This window comes from Rhinolophus sinicus, linkage group LG04, assembly GCF_036562045.2.
Source record: "Rhinolophus sinicus isolate RSC01 linkage group LG04, ASM3656204v1, whole genome shotgun sequence".
Lineage (NCBI taxonomy): Eukaryota > Metazoa > Chordata > Mammalia > Chiroptera > Rhinolophidae > Rhinolophus > Rhinolophus sinicus.
Genome location: NC_133754.1, coordinates 178,690,077 through 178,716,021, shown reverse-complemented (window position 1 = coordinate 178,716,021; position 25,945 = coordinate 178,690,077). Strand labels below are relative to the sequence as shown.

The window sequence follows — 25,945 nt, the reverse complement described above, 5'->3', positions numbered from 1 at the left end:
TCTCACTTCTGATATCGGGAATGTCACCTAGTTCTTTGACGACTGTGTGTCAGGCGAAGACAACTTGAAAAAAGGTTTCAACTGTGTGGGGCAGGCTCCTGGCACATAAGAAGTCTATGTGATTCACCTAAAATGAGTGGGACAGCAGTGTTATCGCTGAGCCTGGCAGACTGCAGAATGCCCCAGCTCAAACGGAAAAGCCACTTGGAATTTTAGCTTACGTTGCCTCTTACATAATTTTACTGCAGAACACAAAGCTCCTATGCAGGCCCCACTTTCCCTTCTTTTTCTTTCGCACCTCCTTTCTGCAGGATCTAAGCTGCTGAGAGCCACTCAGGCGTGCACTGGGCCTTGCTTCAGGGGCCCCTGCTCATGTGTACCAGCCTCCCTCCACTCACTCGGCAAAGGCCTGCTCCATGAGGGAATGCTTCATGGAGCGTTTCTACAGAGAGCACAGATGGGGGATGCTGGGAATCTGCACCGTGGGGAGGAAACTCAAACCTGATGAGCTGACTGTGGTAAACCAAACATCAGTGAAATCGCCAGGTTCTGGTTACTGAGGGCTAATGACCTTCAAACACCCTCCCTGCAGAAACTGGAAAAAGGAGCCTTCCCAGTTACACGCGGCTATTTGTAGCCGACAATCAGACAAACACGGAACTAACACTGCCTGTGCATAATTTTTTGGAGGGTGTGGTGGGGTGGTGCTGCTTTTTACATACACCAAATCAAGTGATTCTCACGCTACCCTGGGACATAGTCATTATTCTACCTCCCACATTTTTCTGTACTTGAAAATGGAGTAGTTGGCATTAGAATCCAGGTCTGTTCAAAATGTTTTACTCCATTATTCTATTTCTAAAGAGAAGTCATAAGGACCAGTAGATATTGCTGTCTCTCTCATCTAACATGTGAACCACTTGGTGAAAGCGCAGACTTCCAAAGAAACACAGCGCTGCACAGCATTTTCACACACATTTGGTGGAAGTCAGGGACGCTGTGAAGTCACAGATCCTGTGGGGTTCAATCTATCATGTAAGTCTCCCCAGCAGCCTGAGCCCATTTCTAGAACCTCAGGAAACCAATGAGCAGAAAAGTAACCTTAAGAGCCAGACAGGAAGATCCAAGGCAAGTGCTGGAAAACTACGGCCCATGCCACCAATTCTTGTAAAGGTTTTATTAGAACAGCCATGTTCATTCATCTGTTTCCTTACTGTCTATGGCTACTTCTGAGCCAATGGCACAAACAGTTACAACAGAGACCATATGGCCCACAAGCCCTAAATAAAATATTTATTATCTATCCCTTTACAGAAAGTCTGCCAACCTCTGACCTAAACCATGAATAAGAAACTACACTTCTTCTAAGGGAAGATTGTAGTATAGGAAACGGACAACCACCCTGCCAGGAAAGCCACCATCACAACTTTTTAAGATTAGGAACAGCAAAGAAAAACATCTGCCAACAGAAATTACTAATTAAATCAAGCTCCTGGGGCACTAAGCTTTATTACAATGGGCAGTGCTTACTCAACAGGCACATGATACACAAGATAACAAAATCTCTTGTCTTAGGGAGAAGTTAAGAAAATCATCATGATTAAATGCTACTGCCAATTATGATAGCTTAAGAATTAGCCAAAAGGTCTCAATCAAAAAGTGTTGGGATGCGTGTGTAATGAGAAAAGAATGTGGTAACAGGGCTTCCCGAGGTGATGGATAATCCCTGAAGGGAAGGAGGGAAGGAATACCGCTCGCCCAGAGCCAGTTGTATCACGAGAGGCAGGTAACTAACTAGAACAACAAACACTAAAATGTAAGGATTTCACTTGATTAAGGGAGAAGTCGCGTTTACCATAACCTAGCCCTTCAGAGGAGTCAGGCTTACGTTGTCCAGGTCCTTTCGCAGTGCGATCTTGCTGGTCACGAGCTCATGAGCTAAGTCATCGTTTTCCTGTTCCAGTCTCATGTTAGCTTCTTGTAGGCGCCTGTTCTCGCGCTGAAGGGTAAAAGGAAATCAGTTAGAGAAACATAAAAATCAGATGAAAATGACAATTTCTCAGGGCTAACCCTCAAAACTACGTTCTGAGCCCTGTGGAAACTGTGGAGATGTGCTGGTCCTAATGTGCTACCAATCAATAATTTCTCATTTTCTATCTCCACAGAGAAATACTTAACTGATTCAAGTGACCTTGTCAAGCAGCTGCTTCTTATTAACTGGGCCGAAAGGCCACTGAAGTGTAACAAACTACGCAGCTGGTTGGAAGCAAAACAAACTTGTTTTCTCATTTGCAAACTCAAACTGAAACTTGAACCTAGAAACAGTGAACTGAATTTTAAGAAGAGCTTACTAAAGCTAGTTACAGGCACAATTATCTGGAATGAAAGGCTGACAGCTCTTCATGTCATGTAGGCCATAAGCAAACCAACCTCAAATCGCTCGATAGGGTCTTCCTGTTGGGCCTGCTGCTCCCTCATGGTATGATATTCTTTTTCATATTTTTTCAACTTCTTCTGACTAATCTGTAGGATAAACCACAGCACAAATTACACAGTATCAGAGAGAGGTGGGTGCTTCAGGGCCTTCACTGAAGACCAAGACTTCTGCTGACCGGGGTGTCCCCAGGGCCTATGGAAGTGGTGTCTCCTGTATTTGGAGGGAAATCATCACAATGGTTTCTGGAATTCCTACTTGATGACTACTGTGTCCAGGGGTCTGTTGGGGATAACAAATCCCTAAGGTTTTCACTAACAGTCTTAGAATGAGCCCGCTTACAGATAGCCTCTCCCATCTGAGTTCTGGGTCCTACCATCATCACCCCCCATCCCCCAGCACCATTTATTTAGCACATACCAGCACTGCTGCAAGGTGCTTTAAATCTGTGACCTCATGTCACCTCTACAAGGTACAATATTATCCTCATTTTCTACGTAAGTTAACTGAGGTATAAGGAGGTTATGTGACTCCTTATACCTCACTCCTTATACCGTCACTCAGTTAGGGACTGGCAGATCTAGGATTTGAACCCAGGCAGCTAAATTCCATCCAAAGTCCAAGCTGTAGCCACCTCACTATCCTGCCACCTATTACCTTCACTGTCTGCTGGCTCCTATGCTGCTTTCAAATAGGCTCTGTTCTCTCTGTCCTTAAAAACACAGTTCTCCTGACCACTCCACTTAGCTGCTTTTCCATCCTGCCTAACTGCTGCCCTCTTCTCTCAAGCGTTTCTCAAGCAACCACTGCGAACCACAGGTCTATACCGTTCACTTCCATCGCTTCATGGCCTCTCTCTCTCTAAATCAAGCTTTTGCTCTAACTACTCCACAGAAAGTGCCCTCGCTCCATCCAGCGGGTCCTACTTCTCCCCAACTAGACTTCAAAACTCCTTGACTTCATGTTTAACACGACCAAGCCACTCCTCTCCTCTCTAGGAAATCTCTTCTCGCTCGCTCTAGTCTCTTAGCTCTCCTACCACCTAACAGGTTCCCCGCCACCGCACCCTTTCACTGGTTGGCCCTTCTCTTTCTTCAATCTGGACCATAACCAAGGGCAAGCCTTCAAATGCAACCCTTAGTTTTTTGTTTGATTCCTTCCTCTAAACTGCTAACCCATTCTTCTTTGGTGCTTTCTTTTACATTTTAAAAAATTACAAAATATAAGAAATAGAAAAGTGATAAAACAGATATATGCAATTTAAAGAATGACACAAAGCTAACACTCATCCCTTCCCAAAGCTTTAATAATCAGCACCACACTGCTGACTCACAAATTTTAGCCCCCAGTTCCAGGTAATTAGGAATCTCAGACAGAACTAGTCCAGTCCACCTTCCCTACTTTATAGACGAAGAAACTGAGACTAGAAAAGGGGATGGGATCGGCCCCAGTTTGCAGCACGCTGGTGTCAGCGCCTCCACTATTCCTTCTGCACCTCACGCGCGCTGCCCGCTGTCCCTCGGCCCCTGACTCTATGGACACTGCACTGTCGGGATGTTACAGGTCGGCCTCAACCAGAACTTCTTCCTGGAGTCTGGCTGCAGCCCGAGGGGAGGTAGCCAAGAACACACACTATGCCCTGGCTGCAGTCTACAGAAAGATGTCCATTTAACAGTGGGGTGAGGCCACAGTGGGAGAGTGACATCTTTAAACTCAGATCTTCTGCGGTTTAAGGCTAATGCCAGGGTAAACGTTTATTGTATATGTGATCCACAAAGAAAGCGCCTAAATAAAACATCTGTGTGATCAGTAAATTTATAAACAATCCTAAGCGATCAATAGCAGAGGACAGACAGTAACAAGGCTTGCGGGCAGCAGACACTTCCTCCCACAGCTCTCTGCTGTCAGTCTGGGTGAGTGACAAGGCCGGCAGTGGGTATGAAGCTCCCCTTAGTGTTTCATAAAAAGTTAAAAAAGAACTGACACCAAATCCTACAAAACATTCTCCCAAACCTTCAGGATTCCGTAACTTTTCATTCTCATACTGGGGTAAGGAAGAATGAACATTTCCCCCCCATAAATACACATTTTAAACGACTAATTAGAACATAATTTCTTCTACGTTTCATTATCCCTTATACACGTAAATGCCTCGCTCTCAGAACAAAAGGGCTGATTCTCCCCCCTCACTGTAATGGCAGTTAACAGTGAGCCCCTGAGGAAGTGCCAGACCCTTTACACATGTTATCTCATTTGCTGCTTACATTTTCGTGATAGGATATGGGCATTTCTTTATGTGTTTCCCATGTCTTCCAAGTGTCGTGCATTGAGCATAAATCATTTTTATAACTAAGCAAAACAAATACTGCTTAAAAAATAATTCTAATTATTCCAGGCTTCTCTAAGATAGCCTTGCTCATTTCTCTAGATGACAGTCTCCATGTGGTTCTAAATCAGTTCTCAGGGGTCACCCTGCAGGACTGAACCCAGACAAAGCTCCACCGTCTGCCGCAGAGCTTGCTGGTCCAGAGTTCTAACTTCTTTACCAGCTAAGGCTCCCTTCCCATTCTTCAGCCTCACTGCTTCTCACTCCCTCCCTCCCTCCCTCCCTCCCTCTCTTAAACATCTTACCCCCCCAGCGCCACCACAAACAAAAAATAAAAACAACCCTGCTTATACTGGGTTTGCAGCTGATCCTGACTTGTGGAGCATGGGGGCTGCAAACCGGAGCCAATTAATTCAGGCTGCCTCTGAGGCACAGACTCTGTGAGAAACACTGATGCCTGATACCTCGATGGGGAACTGAGAGGTACCAGCAGCCAAAGCACCAACTGAAGCCTCACATGCGGCTGCACCTAGGAGAGACCAGCACCGTTATCAATGCTTCTCTAGGTCAGAGCTGTGTCTTACTCAGCACTGTCCGCTGCCCATGCACATACAGAGTGCCAGAAATGCTTGCTAATCAGTAAGAATGGACCCCCACTTCTTTTTTGAATGGAAATGGCACCCAAAGTGAATGTACACTGTGAGCCTGGTCCCTCCCTAGACAATGCCACACGGGCTTCACCCCCATTCACCTTTCAGATCAGAGCTCCAACATCACTTCTTTAGTGACCTTCCCCTGATGCCCTCTGCCCTCTCTTAGGCCAGGCATGCGTTATATGTTCTCATAGCATCAAGTCAATTCCTCATGGCACCTGTCCAAGTTCAATGATTTATTTTTGTGCTTACTTGATGGTCTGTCTTCCCACTAGGAAACAGGCCACATCTATTTTACTTACCAGTGCCCAGCTCAATGCCTGGAACATAATCCAGACCCCATAAACAGATGTTGGACAAGTGAAAGCCAATGGCCTCCTTTTAACCTAATCAGGATGCAGCAGGGATGTTTATTTACCCACCAGGTGAGTGTGACTACATGTAGAGTTCTTTGCCGGGCACTGGTGATACAGAGATGTACGCAGATCACAACACGCAAAGTCCACGAGAACTTTACTCATTGCCAATGGCTAATGCCTGGCACACAGTACGCTCGAGAATACCTTAGACATAGCCCCCACTCTTAAAAGTCCAAGGTTTATTTTGTCTGTCTCTTATTTACACCACTAACATTTTAATTGCACTCAGGAAGCAGGACAGCTATGGAATGAGCCCGAGCTCTGAATCACACCCACGGTTGGCTGACTTTTATCAGATGGCTGTGGAAATCACAGCTTGACAGACAGGGGTATTTTTGTCCTCAAAGAGGATTAAATTTGAACTCTGTTCTGTTTAAATGTACTTTTGGGGGTTAAAAACTCTAACAGTTTCCTGGGATAAGAGTGAGTTTGTAATTTAGGTAAAACCAATTTTTTCCTCCACTGCAATTAGTACAGAGGTTCTTAACATTGTTGGGAACAGAACCACTCTGAGAGGCTCCTGAGAGCCATGGTTCCCAGAAAAACAGTGTCCCTATAAAAGAGGACAGAAGCCAGCTCTGCCCCACCCCAGCCCTCCGCACCCCATCCCAGCAATAAAACATTCTCCATACCATTTCAGAGCACCCATGGGCTCCCTGAGGCCCATCCACAGTCCCTGGTTAAGAAACCTTGAGTTAGAAAGCAGAGACTTGGAACAGGCCAGTTTCATACTTTGCTGGAAGTACAAATTTAGTCCTAAATGCCTCCCCTTGCTCACTCACTTGTCATCAATCTGTCACAGGCACTAGATAATGCTTTCTCTTAAAACATGTGCTACTTGCCCTGGAAAAGGTGGTCTCTGATCAAGGCCCACACAGATGGAAAAAGAGAGTGGCTGCTGACTTGGGGGGCAGTGAGATGGTACAGTCTGCAGGTGGACAGACCAAGACTTGAATCCTGGCTCTGCTAACAAACTTCTGGATGCCCAAGGTCAAGCTGCCTTCTCTCAGTTTCAGGTTCCTCATCTGTGACACTCCCAACAGTCCTGATGAGGGCTACTATTATGAGGCTCACATGATATAAAGCATGTATTATAAAGAGCTCAGGAGAGTCCCCAGCACACAGTGTGGTCTTTTTAATGAAGAGTAGCTATTACTTGTTATTATTATTATCATCTGCATCCTTGGCCTAAATCAGAGGCCTAACCATCCTCAGAACATGTGCTGCAAACAATGAGCCATTTAAACCAAGTCCATTTAACACAGAAGAGCAGGAAACAGGCTGCTGGCTTAAGAAACTGTTGCAAAGGTCAGAACGCCTGCTGGGTTGGAGTCACAGGAGTCCAGTGAAGGTAGGAGGCGGGGCTGAAAGCAGCTCTGTGGGTGAGCAGGTGGGTAGGAGGAAGTCCTGCTCATTCAGGAGATTCTGACCCAAGGTCCTCAATGCTAAATAAAGAAACCTGACTCGCGTCCATCTCCCTTCTTGAGAATGCTTGGGGCAAGAACTTCACTTTTCAGTTATTAATTAAAAGAACCTGAGATTTACACAGGACTATCAAAATAACAAGATACCTCCACACCTACTATTCTATTCAATCCTCCAAATAACTTTCTGACACTGCACGGCAGGGATTATCACCTTCATTTTACTGATAGGGAACTGCGACCTAGATAGGTAAAGCGACTTGTCTGAAGAAAGATCACTAATAAAGTTAGGCATTCTGGTTCTCCCATCAGAGTATTTTTCTAAAATGCAAGAAGCAAGTCAGTAGCAGGGAACCCAAACACAGATAAGGACTAAGGGAAACCAGCTTATTACAATAAAGTAAGAACGTAGTGACCACTGTTGTCCTTGCAGCATTGGCAAAATGTCAGTTCCATTGCAGAGAAACAGCAGCCATGCAGAAGTTTCGCCATGAAATCTAATTCTAGAAAGTGAGAAGCCATACTACAGTCTAGTCTAGTAATAAGGGAAACTGAACTTAGGTACAGTACAGAGAGAGTAAGTTTCAACACTGACACAGAAACTAAATTACCCATCACAATATGACAAATGTCACCAAAAATGGGCCAATACAAGTATCTCTTGTCCTATCCATCCAATCCCTCATTTACAGTAAAGCACACTGACAATAAGCATTGACTTTAGAGTCTGAAATTCCTGCGATCTAATCCCTACTCATCACTTACGAACTTTATACCCTTCGGGAGTTTTCTTCAATTTTTTAAGCTTCAGTATACACATCTGTAAAATGACCTCATGTGGTCACTAAGGACTAAGTCACTAGGTGTACACATTGGAAGAGTCTGTGAACACATCAGGAAACGGCTGATGACATCACTGCAATGACAGAGCTAAAAATCCTAACACACACAAGTGATCGCAGCACAGAATGAAATTCAAACTAGTGTTGCTTTTAGCTCATGGGGAAAAAAAAATATCTTCCCAAGGGCAAATATTGCCAAACACCAAAGGGTTTTCTGTTTCTCCAAATAGCAAAAAATTAGGATTACATTAATTTGGAGATACTGCTGTTTGATTTTTGTATAATGTCTTTTTTCACAGGTAGTCTGAAGTCTAGCACTTTCCCTTTATATTCGAAATAACAAAGTCCAACGGTTTTACAATGGTTCAGAAATTCCATTTAATCTTCGGCAGGATTCTACAACAAAAGGGTCAAGTCTTCGAGTTTGATCTAAGAGACCCACTGAGCCATTTCTTTTAGTATGATTCCTGCTTCTTCTAAACTAGCCCCACACATCTGACTTGTTCTCTAAAATCCCTGTAGAGGGTCGGCCCGGTTCAGGCGATTGGAGCTCCATGCTCCTAACTCCGAAGGCTGCTGGTTCGATTCCCATATGAGCCAGCGGGCTCTCAACCATAAGGTTGCCAGTTCAATTCCTCAAGTCCCGCAAGGGATGGTGGGCAGCACCCCCTGCAAGTAAGATTGAACACGGCACCTTGAGCTGAGCTGCCGCTGAGCTCCCGGATGGCTCAGTTGGTTGGAGCGTGTCCTCTCAACCACAAAGTTGCCCGTTCAACTCCCGCAAGGAATGGTGGGCTGCGCCCCCTGCAACTAGCAACAGCAACTGGACCTGGAGCTGAGCTGCGCCCTCTACAACTAAGACTGAAAGGACAACAACTTGACTTGGAAAAAGGTCCTGGAAGTACACACTGTTCCCCAATAAAGTCCTGTTCCCCTTCCCCAATAAAATCTTAAAAAAAAAAAAAGTATGACAGAAAAGTATGACTGATTTAAAAAATAAGTAAAAATAAAATCCCTGTAGAGATAATAAAAAACCAGTTGCTCTCATATACTTCTTGAATCAAAAATTTTAAAGACCTAAAAATGATCCCCCCCATTTCCCCTCCTTTAAAGACAATGCATGGCACAGTTATGATATGAAAGGGTTGTGGAGCTCCTAAGACTTCACACAAATTCCTGGGACAATCTATTGAAAGTGAAATTCCTTTTAGACCTTGTATCAGAAGTGGAAACAATTTTTCTGCCTCAGGACACTGACCCACAAAGGAAGAGAAGTTCAACGGACAGCGAAATTAGTTTGGATGTATGTTGTTAACTTTTAGATTAGTAGCAGGAGATGAGAAACTCCTCATAAAGTAAATATTTCAGTCCCATAATAAACTAAGGAAAAGGAGGGAGAAGAAGTGGAGAAGTAAAAGGGCTGTAAAGAGAGAAAAGTAAAGAGAGGCGAGTAACGACAGACACAGAGAAAGGTTTACAGAGAAAAGGAAGACTCAGGCACCGGCAGGAACACGGACCTTTTTGAATAACACACCATCTTGTGGCCGTTTCAGGTATTGCCACATCAGATTTATTCCTGCTGCACTTCTGCAATGAGAAGAGGCAGCGACCAAGTGGAAAGCAAGCACTGGGAAGGTCAAGTCAGAAGGCCCGGCTGGGTTCCACTGCCCAGCCAGTACCAGCTGGGTAAGTCACTTGACTTCTGTAAGCCTCGGTTTCCACGCTTGATTTGCCCTAACTTACCTCATAGGGTACTGTGAGGGAGAAATGAGATACTGACAGAAACAAAACAAATACTAGCAATTACAACTTTACAATTCTTAAAACACAACAAAAACAACAAAAGTAGGTATTTGCTTCCTGGACTGGCATGTGAGGCAAAGAATGTCCAATTCCCACCTAAATCAGGAAGTACAACTTTCAAAAATGAGCCACAGTCTCTAAAAAATTAAAGAATGGCATTGCTTTATACCATAAAGGAATGGCATTTCAGTGAGTTACAGAGCCAACGTTTCATTTCTCAATTCTACACCCCAAAGTTCAAAAACTAGTTTCCACATCAGCCACACAGCAGGAACCCCGTTTCCAGGTCTAGCGGGCTCCAAATCCCCAGATGATGACAGGCACTCCCTGTGCTGACGGAGACATTCCTTCCTCAGGTAGCCCACATAATGGCAGGGCTTGCCAAGGATTTTCTTATTTTTGAGCTGGCAAATTACCACTGTGACTGAGCTTCACTGCCGATAATTGGCTCTGCTACTGCTTCTATCTCCCTTAACATGTGCCGGTCTTAAGTATAGCTGCCAGAGTACAACTGACCATCACTAACGAAACTGTCCACATCACATCCCACCTTTTAGCAGAAAAATCTCATTCTCTCATGTCCTGGGGAATCTGAGGCTTTCCATACTGTGAATCAATTTCAATAAAAACTGTCTTTCTCACCCAAAACCATGTGCAAGTAGGGGAATCATCCAAAGTGCACCCCAGCCATGCAGAGCTCTCCAGGGCCAGAAGGAATTACGTATCTAAGCACAAAATGTGTGTGCTGTGCAGCTTTGTCTGCCTAAACGCCTTGAAAGCATAGGCAAGGAAAAAAAGACATCAGACACCTCCCACTTGGACTATGGAAATAAAAGATCCATATATCATTCAAGAGTTTCAAGCTAATGAAAGCTCCAAAGGTAAAAATCTTCGGAAGATGTTTTTAAGCCTTGCCCAAATCCATGTTAACTCTTCTTTGTGAAACACTTGGTAGAAACTAAACAACATATTGATTTATTCACTTGTTCAACCAAAATTTATATGCCTGATGCTGTTCTTGTGCTGGAGATTTAGGAGTAAACAAATGAGATCAAGTCCCCTGTGTCATAGGCATAATTCCAGTGTCTGTGTGTGTGTGTGTGGGGGGGAGGGGGAATTAATAATCAAATAACAAAATAATGTGAAGTAGTGATAAGTGATACGCAGAAAATAAGACAGGAGGAGGAGATAAGGGGTGGGGGAGGTGCTATTTTCGACACTGTCACTAGAGAAGACCTCGCTGAGGCCATGATATCTGAGCCTAAGACTGAATGAGGTAACAGTGAAGCCACACAGATATTGAGGAGCAAGTTACAGGCAGAGGCCAGCCAGGAAAAGGCCTGCTGGAGAACAAGGAGGCCAGGGTGTCTGCAGTGGAAAGAGTAAGGGGGGAAAGCAGCAGGAGATGAAATCAGATAGATGGCAAGAGGGCCGACGGTGCCAGGCCTTATAGGCCAAGGCAAAACCTCCAGTTTTCTTCCGAGCTGAGAAGCCATGAGAGAGTTTTCAGAAAATGAGAGATGGGCTAAGAAAAGCCTTGGAGGAGACCACAGTGGAAACAGGAGACCAAGGCGTGCACTGGAGGATTTCAGGAGAGAAGTGATGATGATGGTTAGGGTGTTGGTGAGGAAGGGAGCTGGAGGTGATCAGATTCAGGATATATTCTGACGACAGGGCTTGGATGTGCAGACGGAAGAGGTGCATGTGAGAGAAGAGTCCAGGATGAGATCAATCTTTTTGGCCTGAGTAACCAGACACCATGAACTGAAATGGGGACACTGAGAAAGGAACAGGTTTTGGAAGGAAGAAATCATAAGCAAGTAAGAGGTAGCATCCTCCCATGTGCTGAGCCAGGTTGAGGTGGGAAAACTGGCTCGAAGAACCTCAGAGCTCACCAGGTTCTCTGCTATGTGCACAAACCCATCATCAGTGAAAATGTCAGTGAAAAGGGTTTATTTATATCTGCTTGAAAAGCCAGAGAGGAAATAATCACAGTAGTGGCCAGCATTTCCTGAGCCTTTACTAGTCACCATGCCCTAAAATCAGCACTGTACCTACACTGCAGTTAATCTTCATACGTAACAGCACCTGGCACATGGCCAAGCATATTAGTGATCCATAATATTTGTGAAGTAGGTCACATTTTACTTGGAATCATAACTTTAATGATTATTTTCTAGTTCCCTTTTTTTTTTTTTTTTTGAAAAATCCCCCATTCATTTAGTCTTATCAGTTCTACTGTTTCTTGGGTTTACTGGTAGTTTTCGTATCTCCCCTTTCCAAGACACAGCAGCCATTCCAAGGTCTTCACTTATGCAGAGCTTACAGTTTTCAGCTGCCTCACATCGTACGTCGGTCTGTGTGAGCATTAAAATCCTCATATCCATATCCCTTGGGACCTTCGTTTATCAATCCACATACACTAGCTTGGAGCTACTGTGTTTCAACTGCCTGGGAATTTCTCATTTTTCTTTCAAGTTCATCCAGATATTTGAACATTTCTTGGGTTGTATTGCATTTCGCATCTCCAAGTGTTTACAGAAGGGTAGTGTGAGTTAGCTCAGTCGGACACAGAACTGGAATCCGAAGTCCAATGCGACTTTACAAATGAGGAAACTGCACCTTACGTGAAATAACGCTGAATTCGGGTGGTTCTCATGCCAAGTCCATGCTCTACTCACTGGACAGTGAAGCTTCTCCCCCACCACAATCGCCCTGACACGCTAATCCCAGTTCTGCCCTCGGAGTCACATAAAGTAAATGTGTCAGGAGTCTCTTATGTACCCAATAAGAACTGAGTGCAACTATTTCTTCTGTCTCCCATTTGCCTGTACCTGAAAATCCCAAACTAAACACCTTCAATTACTTTTCCGTGTTCTATAAAAATGAAATTTTATTTTAACATGAACAGAAGGGGATCCTATGAGGTTGGTGCACAAACAGTTGTGGTTTAAAAGGATAAAAATAACTGCAAAAACTGCAATTACTTCTGCACCAACCTAATGCATTATTTTACCTTAAAAAAATCGCACAAATCATAAATTCCATTGGAAGTGAAAAAACTGAGTTGTTTCCTTCATGTATAATTACTTTCATTTTAGGGAATTTCTGACCGTCACAACAAATATTGAAAGTACAAGGATAGCACAGTAGTAACCATAAAACCTGACTTCTGCCACTAAGTAGATGCATGACTCTACGGGACTACAACTTTTTTGTGTTGTGGTTTGTCTTCAAATTAAGGATAATAATACCTTTCCTAGAGTTGAAAGGTTGGGAGAGGCCATGAGACTTAATGCACAGAATGTACCTTATACCTCATAATACATATGAAAATATTTGGAAAAAATTATAGAACACAAAAGAAAACTATTATTATTAATGTATTATAAATGCTGATCATTTGATCAGGAATAGTGTGATATTAACTGGAAAAAAAATCTGAATTAATGCAAAAACAATTTTACCTTCATGTTGCAAGCTAACTCCATTAGTTTTTTTGCATTTTCTTCTGAGCGGTATCTCTTAGGAAGCTGAACCCTGAAGAACTTCAAGGCACCTTCAAAGTCTGTCAATAGTAAGTCATCCTTGGAAGTCTTGAAGAAAGAAAATAAAATCGTGTATAGAAAGAGTTCTTTGCCATGAAGATGCACAAGAAGCATTTTTATCATCCCAGCACCTTTGTAATCCCCAGAAGACATTCTGAGCCTTTGCCACAATCATGTGCACAAAACCACCGCCAGAGACAATGTTAGAGCACAGTGGCTGCTTAGGATGGAGATTAAGGCCAAGATATTGCAAGAATTGAACAGAGAATGCCAGATAATTCAGTATGAATAAATATGTACCTTTAATAATCCAAGGGCGACATTAAAAATTACACTTATTCCCTAGAAGAGAAAACACAAAAGAACATTTTCAGTGTTTATATCTGGATTATTAAGCCGTTTGATCCCACAATTATAGAGAAATTGTAAAAACTTAATTACGAAATGGAGTATCTTAAAAATAACTTGGAAAATAAAAATTATAGAGCCCCCACTGAAGAACCACTTAAAGCCGACCCAGTCTCCCATTTTTCTGCGAGAAGAGCTTTTCTAGCCCGATTCTCACATTCAGCAAGAAAGAACTCTTTTCCAAAGTATTCTATGCTTCCAAACCGAAACATGAGGCTCACAGAACTGTGATCGGGTTCACAGAGCTGTGAAGTCCTGGTGGAGTTCTTTATTTTGTGCTGCCCCCCTCCAAGTACAGCCGTCAGTCTGTCTGTGAGCCCCACATCCAGAACTGAATCCAGTCAGGGCTCCCCCCAGCCTGCCTTCTTTCCTCTAATCACTCGGAGTGCTGGGGGGCAAAGGACGAATGAGGAAAGGCACTAACATCTGTTGATCAAGTGAAACTACTTAAGTTCTGGGCTGCGGTTTCCATAACTGATATTCTTCCAAGGGTTTGCTGAGCTAATCAGTTTGAAAAGTTTATGGAAATTACTTAGCATACCATTGGGCCATAGTAGTGAAAAACTGGACAACTCCAAGGTATGAGGTTAGGAATTATTTACATAAATTATGGTATATCCAAATAATGGGATTTCTGACAGCAAGTAAGAATAATAGTACATTTGGTAACGTTATTTCTTATAATGCTTCTTATAACGTTTCAAGCTTAGTTTTTTGTTTTACACATGGTAAGATTAAACAAAAAGGATGGTACAGATTTGTATACAGATGTTTAAGTATATGAAATTAAGGTTACCAAACAGTATATATAGCATAATCACATTTTTAAATATATAGACCCATAGTGTGTGTGTATGTATATATATATATATATATATATATATATATATATATATAAAATTACATAATATTCCATATAGAACTTATACATGCACATATATAAACACAAAAAAAGGCTGAAAGAATATACACCAAAATGTTAAAAGTAGTTACCCTCTAGGCAGTGGGATTAGAAGTATCTTTAAATCTTTTTTGCCGATATTTTCTACACTTTCTATAATAAATCTATATTATCGTTGAAATTAGTTATTTTTTCCTTAAACACCCCCCCCCCAAACTATGCTGTGGCAAAGACTGTTATTTACTCTAATATCTACTTTCTTTTGTAGGAACAGCCCTCCCCCACCCAGCTAATTTTTACCAAGCTTGAAAAAAAAAAATCTCTCTTACACACAGGTGTGGTCATGTACCTAAGTTCTGGCCAATAAGAGGTAGGTGGAACTTCCAGGAAGTCTTTTAAAAGGTGGGCACGCACTCTCTCCCGTCCCCTCAGCCTCCCAGCTTAGATACAACTTGGTGGCTAAGAGGCCTAAGCAGCCATAAGGAAGAGATTCCCAGTCCAGGGAAGGCAGGTTACGCCCACCTTCTCACGTGAGAAATCCACTTCTGCTTTATTAACCACTGCTGTTTTGGGGTTCTTCAAAAATTCAGCCCAACCTAATATTAACTAATACAAATGTCCAATATGTTTGTTTGTTTGTTGGCAGAGAGCACCTTTAACAAAACGTGATCATTAGGTTCAGCCTGAAGAAGAGGAGTCACTTAAACCTGAAATAAAGGTTTATTTCAGACAGAAATAAAATAGCTGAGAAGAAAAATGTCCATTTTGACAGCTAACATGGAAGGACACTGCAACAGCCCCCAGAGTGACGCAGCCCCTGATGCATACCTCACATAAGAGCAGGTCGATGATGTGGAAGACCATGTAGAGAGGGAATTTGGCGGTGAAAAGCGTAAGAAACCACTGGGACGCGTACATGTGTGCCTCAAGGCTTATGTCCAGGAAGTGGCTGTACAGGTCAGGAACATACTCCTGCAATAGCAAACTAATTAGTTTTAGGCACAGAGGCAGCTGTTGGGCTTCCACCCAGGAGGCTCATAAATCTGACAGGAAGAGACCCCAAAAGTCACATACTTGTGTTTTTCTCAAAACCTCCAAAGTGCTCAGAAGAACACTTATCTGGTATTAAACTGGCTCTTTTCCAGTCCACAAACTAGCTCTAAAGAAAGAGGAATCCCCCAAATGGTGACAATTATTTGGAAAGACAGTTTTTCTTTCCAAGTTACGAACTGTTTGGGAAAGTTTGTTTCACTTTTGCTCTGAGATTCCTAACCAGTCAGCTTCAGAGCCTTGGAGAATATTTCTTGACTGAGTCGGCTGTGCTAAAGGGCCCTGCAGTCATCTGATATTTTGAGTGTTTATGAGATTGAAAACCCAGCTCACACCATCAGGCCCACACCTTATTAATCTGGGCATCACCATCAGACAGTGAGAAATGAAAACAAAACAAAACAAATCCCGCCCTTAACCCTGGGTGGCTATAGCAGTCACCACTGCTCCCCAGCACCATTTCATCAGTCCATCCACTTCTCAGTCCTGCGTGCTAACTGGCAAATGCATGAATGAGGTTTCTTTCTTTCTTTCCTTTTCTTTTTTTACCTGCATGAGGCGCTCCAACTGGTAAAATTTGCAATGCAAATCTTCAAAGTTTTGCTTGAAAAGTTCCCTGAGACCATAGTCAAACATGATCTTGACCAGAACACTGAATGCCTGTTCTTCAGGCATCTGTAACAGACAGGGAATGGGGAGGGGGGAAAAAAAAATCACAAAACCTATACAGACGTGGTCTCAGTATATTAAACTCATCCTTCTACTCTCTTACGTGGAAACTAGGAAACTTAGTGGTATGCAGTAATTCACGCCTGCAGCTGTGTTTTATAACATTTATTCACTCAACCAAGAAATATTTAGTGATGCCGACTGTGTCAGACACTGTTCCTTGCTTAGGGTTTCCGGGCGGGAATTCCTGCCCGTTCTCAGGAATTTGTTTCGCTTTCCCGTTCCCGAATCCCGAGATACAAACTGTTCTCTGTTCTCCATTATAAACTGTTTCCACAAAGTGACGGCCGATACTACCAACCACCTGGTTCAAGGAGCTGATTTTCCCGATTTCCTGACCAACTTTTCTCGGGATTCGGGAAGAGAAAAGTGAAAAAATCCCTGAGAACGGGCAGAAATTCCCACCCAGAAACCCTAACGATAAATAGGAAAGATGTCTCAGAGATACATTCTGAGTAGTACGTTTATTTCCCATTGTGCGTATTACTGGGTTCAAGGAGCCGATTTTCCCGATTTCCTGACCAACTTCTCTCGGGATTCGGGAACGGGAAAGCACAAAACTTTCCCGAGAACGGGTGGGAATTCCCACCCGGAAACCCTACCTGTGCTCAAGGAGCCCCTTTACCACCAGTACACAGTAAGTGTAACATGATTTAGGTAGAAAGATCAGTGAGAACACAAGAACAAGGAAGCCTGAGTCTGCTTGGAGGAGGCAGAAAAAGGCTTTGTAGGGAGGACAGGATTTGAACTGAGTAGAAGAGGCTGGATACACAAGTGTAGGTCTCATCGCTCCCAAATCATGAGACCTTGGTTAAATCATTTTACCTCCTCAGCTGTTATTTCATTCTAGTAAAAATGTTTTTCTTCCTCATTGTTATTAAAAACATAGCTAGTTACAGAAAAACTTACGTATTATTCTAAGGCTTGGAGCAATGCTGAAAGTACTACAGTTAACACTTTCAGTAATACTTAAAATGCTACAGAAACCTTACTTCACTTCTACTTACAGATGTTACCCACTTAAAACAATACCTACATCTTCCATAGCTTTATGGAAAAATATTTCCCCGAGAACCTGGCAAAATGTGTAGTTTTCAAAATAGGGAAAAAAAGCACTGGAAATGTTATTTAAGGCTTGGTGTGACTGTAGCAAGCCTTTAAAATGTCAAGAAGGTGAGCAGGCTTCTGTGAAGCAAGACGATGAGGTGGGCGGAGCACAGAAATCACTGGGAATAAAGCAGAGCTAAAGAGCAGATCAGATTAATTACTAAATGAGAAAACAATAGCCAATTATTATTGGAAAGGTAAGGATTTGGGGTCACGGACCAGGCCTTTGAGGCTTTTGTCGTGAAAGGCACTTTCACTCTTGCACATGCTCAGGGAGACTGGTCTGACCCAGAGGGCATTTTTGACGTTACGCAGCACATCTGCATTCACTCTGAGACAAATATTTATCTTAACGCGACGGCAAGCAGCACAGAGCTCAAATTAAGACACTAGATTTCATGGGGAAACCCATTTTAAAGGGCTTGTGATACTTATATGGGGATAAATGTCCTTGGACTGAAGTTGAGAACAAAGACAAACCACATAGGCTTGTGAGACTTTGAGATATAACATCTAACTAAAACAAAATTTTAAAAACTTTACCTGTTGATGTGTTAATCAGCTTGTGATAGTCGTTTCACAACGTATAAGTGTATCAAATCATCATATTATATAACACACACACACACACACACACACACACACACTCTTGTCAATTATTAAAGGTTACCTCCCCAGAGACGCCTTATCTTGCATCAGACTTTTTATTACTATGTCTTCAGAGTGCCCTTGAAATTAAAAATGATAAACCTGTGCTTCACTAACTTCATATCCACGACTGGGACCATGTCTACATTATTTTTTCCTGATTTCTAGTATAGTACAGACTATAACAGGTGCTCAAAAACTCTGCTAACATCACCTGTGTGGTATTTCTGTCAAGCATTTTAACTTGAATCATGAGGAAACGATAAGACAAATCAAGAATGTGGGCCGTTTCACAAGACAATTTGCTAAAATTTTTCAAAATTCTAAATGGCATGAAATATACAGAAAAGGCAAGGAGACAGTTTAGATTTAAAAAGAGAAATGACAACCAAATGCAGTACTTAAATCAACCAAATCCAATTCATTGATTCGGGTTAGAAAAAAAGCTATACAGGACTTTACTGAGTCAACAACTGGGGCAAACTGAACGTGGACTGTGTATAAGACTGAATCGGATGGCACTTCCTGGATGTCCCTGTGGTGTTATGCTTATGTCCTTAGGAGATAGAAGTTCTAGGAGTGAAGTATCCTGATGTTTGCTACTGACTTTCCCACAAAAATTTTTTCATTAAAAAAAAAAAATGTGTGTGTATGTCAATGATAAGAACTCATATTGTCTTGAAAAGAGATGATGACCTAAAATGTCTGTGTGTAAAAAAGAGGAAAAGAGAAAGATGCAGAGAGAGATGGAGAAAACAGTGTGGAAAAATATTCATTGGTAAATTAGGTGAAGAGTATATGGGTGTTCACCTTAAGATTTTTAAAATTTTGCTGTGGATCTGAAAGTGTACCAATAAACTGGAGGACAAAGGGCTTTGCTGAATGAATAAAATGTCACTCAAGAAAGCCAACTTGTCAGCCTCCTTCCCACGCCAAAACATAAATCCCAAAACAAATACCAATGACAGTGGCTACTTTAGAGGAGGTAAAAGGTCCCCTCGAGTCCAATCAATCATCCCAGCAATAAAAATGAAGTCTACTCTTGTACTAGTTTTTAACATTGTCACTTATTCTCACCATGTTTCTCTTCCAGGATGACATTAAATTAAGGAAAAGGTTTCCAGATATAAGAGTTAAAATCCACGCCCTAGAGTTGGGCCGAAGGCAATATAAAACCATGCTCAAGTCTAAGGATAGTATAAGCCAAGACAGGCCAGGCCTAAGTCATCACAGAGACCTCTACTCACATGGAGAAGCAGAACAGCAGCGAGAAATGACTGGCCCTGGCAATAGCCAATCTCTTCATCATATACAGAATAAGCCTGGGGGGAAAACAAACACAGGAAGTGAAAATTAATGTAGTCACTGGTGGACCACTGTAGCACGGTAGGACCTTCAACACAAGAACCTGGAATATGCGACCCACACTCCACTGTGGCAATTTGATGGTCAGTGAATGATGCAAACATTTCTCTCTAATCTCTTTTTTTTTTCTTCATAATAAATGAAACCACACCACCTTCTGTTGCCAAGGAGCAGGGAACGTTAAGCAAACACCACTTCGGCACTAAAAAAAGGTTGTCATATCTCTCTGTTTTTTCTCATGCTTTTTCCCCCCTCTTCTCTGTCTGAAAAACACACTCTTCCTTCAGCCTCCAAATATATTGTATTTCACGTCCCCAGAAATCCCTCTCTTCTCTGTACTTCTCTGGTATTTGTTACACATGTATGGTGATTATAGCACTTAACACAGCATTTTAAATGTCCATCTCACTAGATTGTGAGGTTCTTAGGGGCCAGGGTGATGTCCTATTCAACCTAGCCAGCACCTCACATATAGCAGGCACTCACTATACACTGTTAATGGTATTCATATTTCTTTCTGGGAAAAAGTCTTTTGGCAAAGATGCCAAAACACAATTCTTTCCACAATGTCAGTAATAACTTTTCTGATAAGAGGAATTACTCTGAAACCATCTGTGGGTTCTTCTGGAATTCTTATTTTGTATTTTTCTTGGCAGCAGATGATTACTACCCATCTCTTCTGAGCACTATCTTTAACAGAATATTGACATCTAACATTCCTTGTGGTTCTTTAGTTGTTTTTTAGTCTTGTTTTTATGATTAATATTTATAGTTCTCATGTAAGCTGTGGTGGAAAGGGGAATTCCTATAGATTCAAGATGCTATTTCCTGTTTGACAAATTTATTTCTAGAGAAACTCCCTTTATTCTCCACTTATTTTTTTGTGCCAAGTCACTGATCCCAAGAAAGCAATTTAGAATTGGGTATGTTTAGAATTCAGAACACTTAAGAGAAATGTTATGCCAATGCTTATTAGATGAAAAGAAAAAATATATATATATAATGTATCTATATCTATATATAAATCATGCTTCCTTAAGTTCCAGTAGAATTCAATATAATCCCATTCTACCCCCATTTCATCAGAGCTTACCTGATGAGAGTGTTACAGAATGAGAAACATATACTTTTCCAAAGATAAGATGTATAGAGGGCTTAGAAATTATCTATTTATGACACAATAAGGTATCACTCTGCACTTATCAAATTTGTAAAAATTAACGAGTGTTAATACCAGTGTTGTTAAGACTGTGTTAAACACTAGTAGTAATATATGCCAACACAGCTCTGTGGAAAGCAGTTTAACCAATATCTGTGGAGGTATCAACCAATAGTTGATTGGTCAAGAAAGAACACAGACTTCAGAGTTAATCAGAGTTGGGCTGAATTCCCAGTATAATTAATCTCTAGGTCTGGATTTAGGCCCATTACTTACATTCCTAATTGGTAAGATGAGAATAATCATAATATTTATTTCACAGAGTTGATGTATTATTCTCACTCCTCTCGTGTAAAGTGCTCAGCACATGGGTCAATCAATTATGTACTAGGATGAAAATGTATTGAATTTCTATAGGTAGAAAATGGAAGGGAGCAGATTTTTCAGGCTCATGAAAAAGTTTGAATGAATGACTGCCTACAGACATGCAAGTACGTGATATATTTAGGAAATGTCTGCAATATAAGGTTCATGGGGGCTAACAGAAATATGGAGAAAAGGCATTTCATTAATCCATCAACATTTAACAAGCACCTACTATATGCCAGGCACTGTGCCACGTGTTACACGTTAACGTAAAAAGAAATGATTCCTGCCCTTGAGAAGGTCACAACTCAATTGGGAAGTTTGACAAGTAAATCAACCAGACTACAGCGAGAAGTTCAATGTTGCCAAAGCATAAAATATTTAGGGAACAAGCCAGGATATATTATAAAATGCCTTTAATGCTAAGCTAAAGAATCTGGGACCAGGAAATAAACTAAGGAAATTTTATTTCATTCTGTGGGTTATGGGGAAATATTAAAAACTTCAGTGGAGGACACTGAAGTGATTCAATTCTGGATCAACACGGAGCAAATAACAAATAGGCTAAAATCCAAAGGCAGGGAGACTAAAGCAAGTCAGCATTTGTAACAGTACTGACAACATATAATAGAGACTTGTACCTGGGTAGTGAACAGAGGGGGAAGTATGGCTATAAGACACATCAATCATATCAAAGTCAACATGGCCAAAGGAAGGAACTGAAAACTAACAGAGAAATGATTCTATCTTCAGCAAAACAATGGCATGGGGTAAAAAAGGAAGACTGTTTTTAAATTTAAAAAGATAGAACAATTAAACATACGGAAATTGCTGAATCCTGATTCAAACAAAATGTTATAAAGACATTTAGGGAAATTGGAATATGGAGTGGTTTATTGGATGATACTGATGGATAATTATGGGTACTACAGATGGATAATGATCTTGTTCTTTAGAGGTGTATAGTGAAGAATTTAAGATCATACTGTCTGTCTGAGATTTGCTTTAAACTACTTCAGGAAAAATTTTAAAAGGGATAGATGAAGTAACTGTAGCAATATGTTGGTAAATATTAAATCCGGGTGGGGGGACATATACAAGTTCATTATTCTATTTAACTTTTACGTATGTCTGAAAATTTTCGTAATACAGGTGTACCTCAGTACCCACAGGGGATTGGTTCCAGGACACCATGGATATCAAAATCTGCAGATGTTCAAGTCCCTTATACAAAATGATGTAGCACTTGCATATAATCCGTATTTGCATACAGGCTGCAGCACAGTGTGTCTACACATCACTTCATTCCCGTGGATTCAGCATAGTGCTCAGGGCACGGCAAATTCAAGTTTTGCTATTTGGAACTTTCTGGGATTTCTTTTTTCCTTGAATACTTTCAATTTGTGGTTGGATGCGACACCCGTGGATACAAAGGGCCGACTGTAAAATGTGTTTATATATGAACTCTATTTTTATACCTGTTTCGTTTGATGTACTTAACAGACTTTTACATGGAGACCAATTAGCGGCTAGAAATGCAGGCCCTGAGCAATGCCAATTTGGGTACACCTGTGCAGCGGTGACAGCGGAAGCTCTGGGGGTGAAAGGGCTGACCCCAGGAAGACAGTGCGGAGCCAGAGCAACCACTGAATAAGCACCTCTGTTTCAGGAGCAGGTAGACAAGAGATGAAGTAATGAGGGAGCTAGCAACAACATGAGAAGGGAGAGCATAAGCAGGAGGGTGAGAAGGCAAGGGCAGAGAGACCTATGGAAAGAGCATCATGAGATAGGAACTGGAGTGCAGCGGGCTCAGGAGTAAGGGGTCAGAGGCAGTGAGCACAGGGCTTATTTCTGGGAAGCTGGATTGGCTGCTTCAGTGGGAAGCACAACTGAGAAAGGGCTAAAAAAGGATGATCAGACAAGAGGATTATAACAGGAATCACAGGTTTCTGCAGCCTATGGGGAAATCAAAATTAAACCCAAGAAACATTTCTCTAAATTCTAACTGCCCTTACAGTTTAAAGCACCTAGTTTATCATTGGAGAATCATTCTTTATTGCTAGCCTGTTCTAAAATTAGTTGTTAGTTTGCCTTTTCAATCATAATATGTAAGTTCCTTATGAACATGTCTCATGCCTTCACTGTACTTCATATATAATAAACGCTAAATAGGTACTTGGCTGGTTTTGGGGGGAAAAGACTAAAGACTAGTTCTCAGGACAGAGGAAGGTTGAACTCTGGTCCCAACTCCTTGGCTCTGAAGTACTAAAATCTACTGGAAAATGAATTATTGACATTGAACAGGCCATCATTTCCTTTGTAACTTTTAGGTACAGACCTTTTGACAGACATCAGTATTAAAAGTCCACTGGGATGGGCATTAGCACTTCCTACTCTTAGACGTGCCCTGGGTGCCAAGTTCATCACTTACCCTACGTATACCAGTAAAGGAGTTTGCAATGTTAAAGGACTCAACTGGTTTCACAAAACCAAGTTTTGAAATTCTACATGTGGAGCCAGGGGACTGTCACCTGAAAGTCCAGATTAAAAGGATAAAAGTAGCCTTACCATTTTATTTCCAATCAATTCCTGTTCATTATAGTCTAAAATTGTGTTCTTATCTTTGATTTTACAAAGTCTTTTTTTCCTTTTTTCATTCTTTAACATCAAACACAAATTACACTTTGTAGTTATCTTTTGCATAATCTCAAAGAACCAGATCGACCATTTACAACTGAGTCATTGTTTTTGACATGAAATACCTTGCATATTTTGTATAAGGAATCTTGTCCATCTCCTCCTGTATCCTTAAAGTAGTCATGGGCTGGGAACGTCCGGTTAATATCCCGGGTGATAGCACTGTCCTGGGGAGACTCCTGTGGAAACACAAGGAAAGACAAGGTTTGGTAGTCAATCATGTACATATTTGTTTGGGTTTCTACAATGAGGTTCTTCTCCTTTACATGCTTTAAAATGATGCAGGGACATATACCACACATGCACACCCGGAGTTACTCTGTCTTTAGGACCCAAAAACTCAAGCAAAAGCAAAATCAAATATTAAGGGGAAAAAAGAGATGGAAGAAAAGCAATCTACTTCACTCCATACACCTCATGTGCACTCCCATCCCTGTTGCAAGAAAGTGCAGCTGGCGACTTTTCTATTGTAGGAGGTAAAATGTGATATTCAGAATGGAGTTCCCCTAGGAAAATACTCAACCTAATCTCAAAAGGAGGTTAAGTGCTCCCGTTAAAAAACTGGTACAAAATATATTGCTTTTAATGAAGCCCATGTGCCAGGTTCTCAAATGGAAAAGAGAAGCCCCTTATTTGGGGTTTATCCTAAGGGCAAATGGCATAAAAATGCACACAGCAGTCTACTCATTGTGAAACTAGTCCACCAAATGCCAAGGGATTCAAACAGGCTGTGGGAAAATATGCCTTGCTTTTGCCGATGGAGAAAAACTGTTTCCTCTTTAGTAATGAGTTAACTAAACCTGAACAAATGTCAATGTCAACAATCCTTCTTAAAACATACCAAGCATCTAGCTATTTCTAGTATCTTCCCCTTGTTAAACTGCATTTGCCCAGAACTGGAGCTCATAAACATGCCCTTCTATTTTAACAAAGCACTGTCTTCATAGCTAAGACAATAGCCTTGATTCTCCTTGATGAGACTACATCATATTCAGGACACCATCCAACAGCCTGACACTCCTGTTTCAAGATAAAAAAGGAAAGTGATATTCCTCTCTTCTCCAGTAATTTCTCTAGCCTTTTGGGTAATTATGTTCCCTGGGTCATAAATACTTCACAGTTGTGGGATTTGAACTAACTTGAAAGCCTATGTTCTTTCTTAATCAGTAAACTCTTTAAACCTTCAAAGACATTGCCAAACTCTTTCCAAACAGCTTTACTGACATATATTCCTACTTATTTTTAATACATTATTAGGCAGCTCAGAACCATGGTGATTCCTGACAAAAGGACAAACTCCATGGTGAGACATTACACTACAGCAGTTATTGCCTGCTGGCAGCTTCCAGGCTGCAGTGCATGGAGGGGGGCAGACACAGAGCTGAGGGTGGGGAGTGTCTCCCTGAGCTGGGGAAAGAGGGAGCAGAATTTGAGGAGGGCAAGGTAGCTAGAAATTGTAGGTCAGAATGCTGAGAGGAAAAACTAAACAGAGAGAGCAGAGAGCCATCTAGAGGGTTCCCCATGAATCATGAATCATAAAAAGAAAAATGATGCAGTGAACTTCATCAAAATAAAAAACATTTACTATGCAAAAGCCAATGTTAAAAACATGAAAATGTAAGCCATGGTCAGGACAGCACACCTATAAAATCTGTCTGATAATGGAGCTGTATCCAAACTGTAACTCTTAAAGTAAATAAGGAGACAAACAACTGATTTAAAAAGGGGTGGTGGTGACAAAACATTTAATAAATACTCTGCAAAAGATACCAAGATGGCAAATAAGCACATGAAAAAAAACTCAACACCATTACTCATCAGGGAAATATAAATTAAAAGCACAGTGAGATTCCACTATACATCCAGGATATCAAGTGTTGGCAAAAGGTGTGATACAACTGGAACTCCCATACATTGCTGGTGGGAATGCAAAATGGTACAAATACTCTGAAAACAGTTTGGAAGTTTCCTGTAAAGTTAAACATACACTTACCATACAATTCAGTGATTCCAATCTTAGGTATTTATCCAAGAGGAATGAAAATATGAATATGTGCAAAGATTTT

The 25,945-nt window shown here is 41.5% G+C and overlaps 1 protein-coding gene across 6 annotated transcripts in view; it reads right to left on the bottom strand.

The window, feature by feature from the left end:
• The window catches only part of RABGAP1 (RAB GTPase activating protein 1), a 146,695-nt gene that overhangs the window by 10,823 nt on the left and 109,927 nt on the right, over nt 1-25,945 (bottom strand). For 5 of the 6 annotated variants that reach the window (XM_019728505.2, XM_019728506.2, XM_019728507.2 and 2 more), the window contains 8 exons: nt 23,945-24,058; nt 19,540-19,614; nt 16,358-16,483; nt 15,587-15,730; nt 13,750-13,791; nt 13,369-13,497; nt 2,431-2,523; nt 1,889-1,999 (listed from right to left, as the gene is read on the bottom strand). In XM_019728505.2, the coding sequence (XP_019584064.1) occupies nt 1,889-1,999; nt 2,431-2,523; nt 13,369-13,497; nt 13,750-13,791; nt 15,587-15,730; nt 16,358-16,483; nt 19,540-19,614; nt 23,945-24,058 (834 nt within the window). Of the gene's footprint in view, nt 1-1,888; nt 2,000-2,178; nt 2,305-2,430; nt 2,524-13,368; nt 13,498-13,749; nt 13,792-15,586; nt 15,731-16,357; nt 16,484-19,539; nt 19,615-23,944; nt 24,059-25,945 lie in introns of those variants that run through there. The other variant, XM_019728510.2, reaches the window with a different exon arrangement.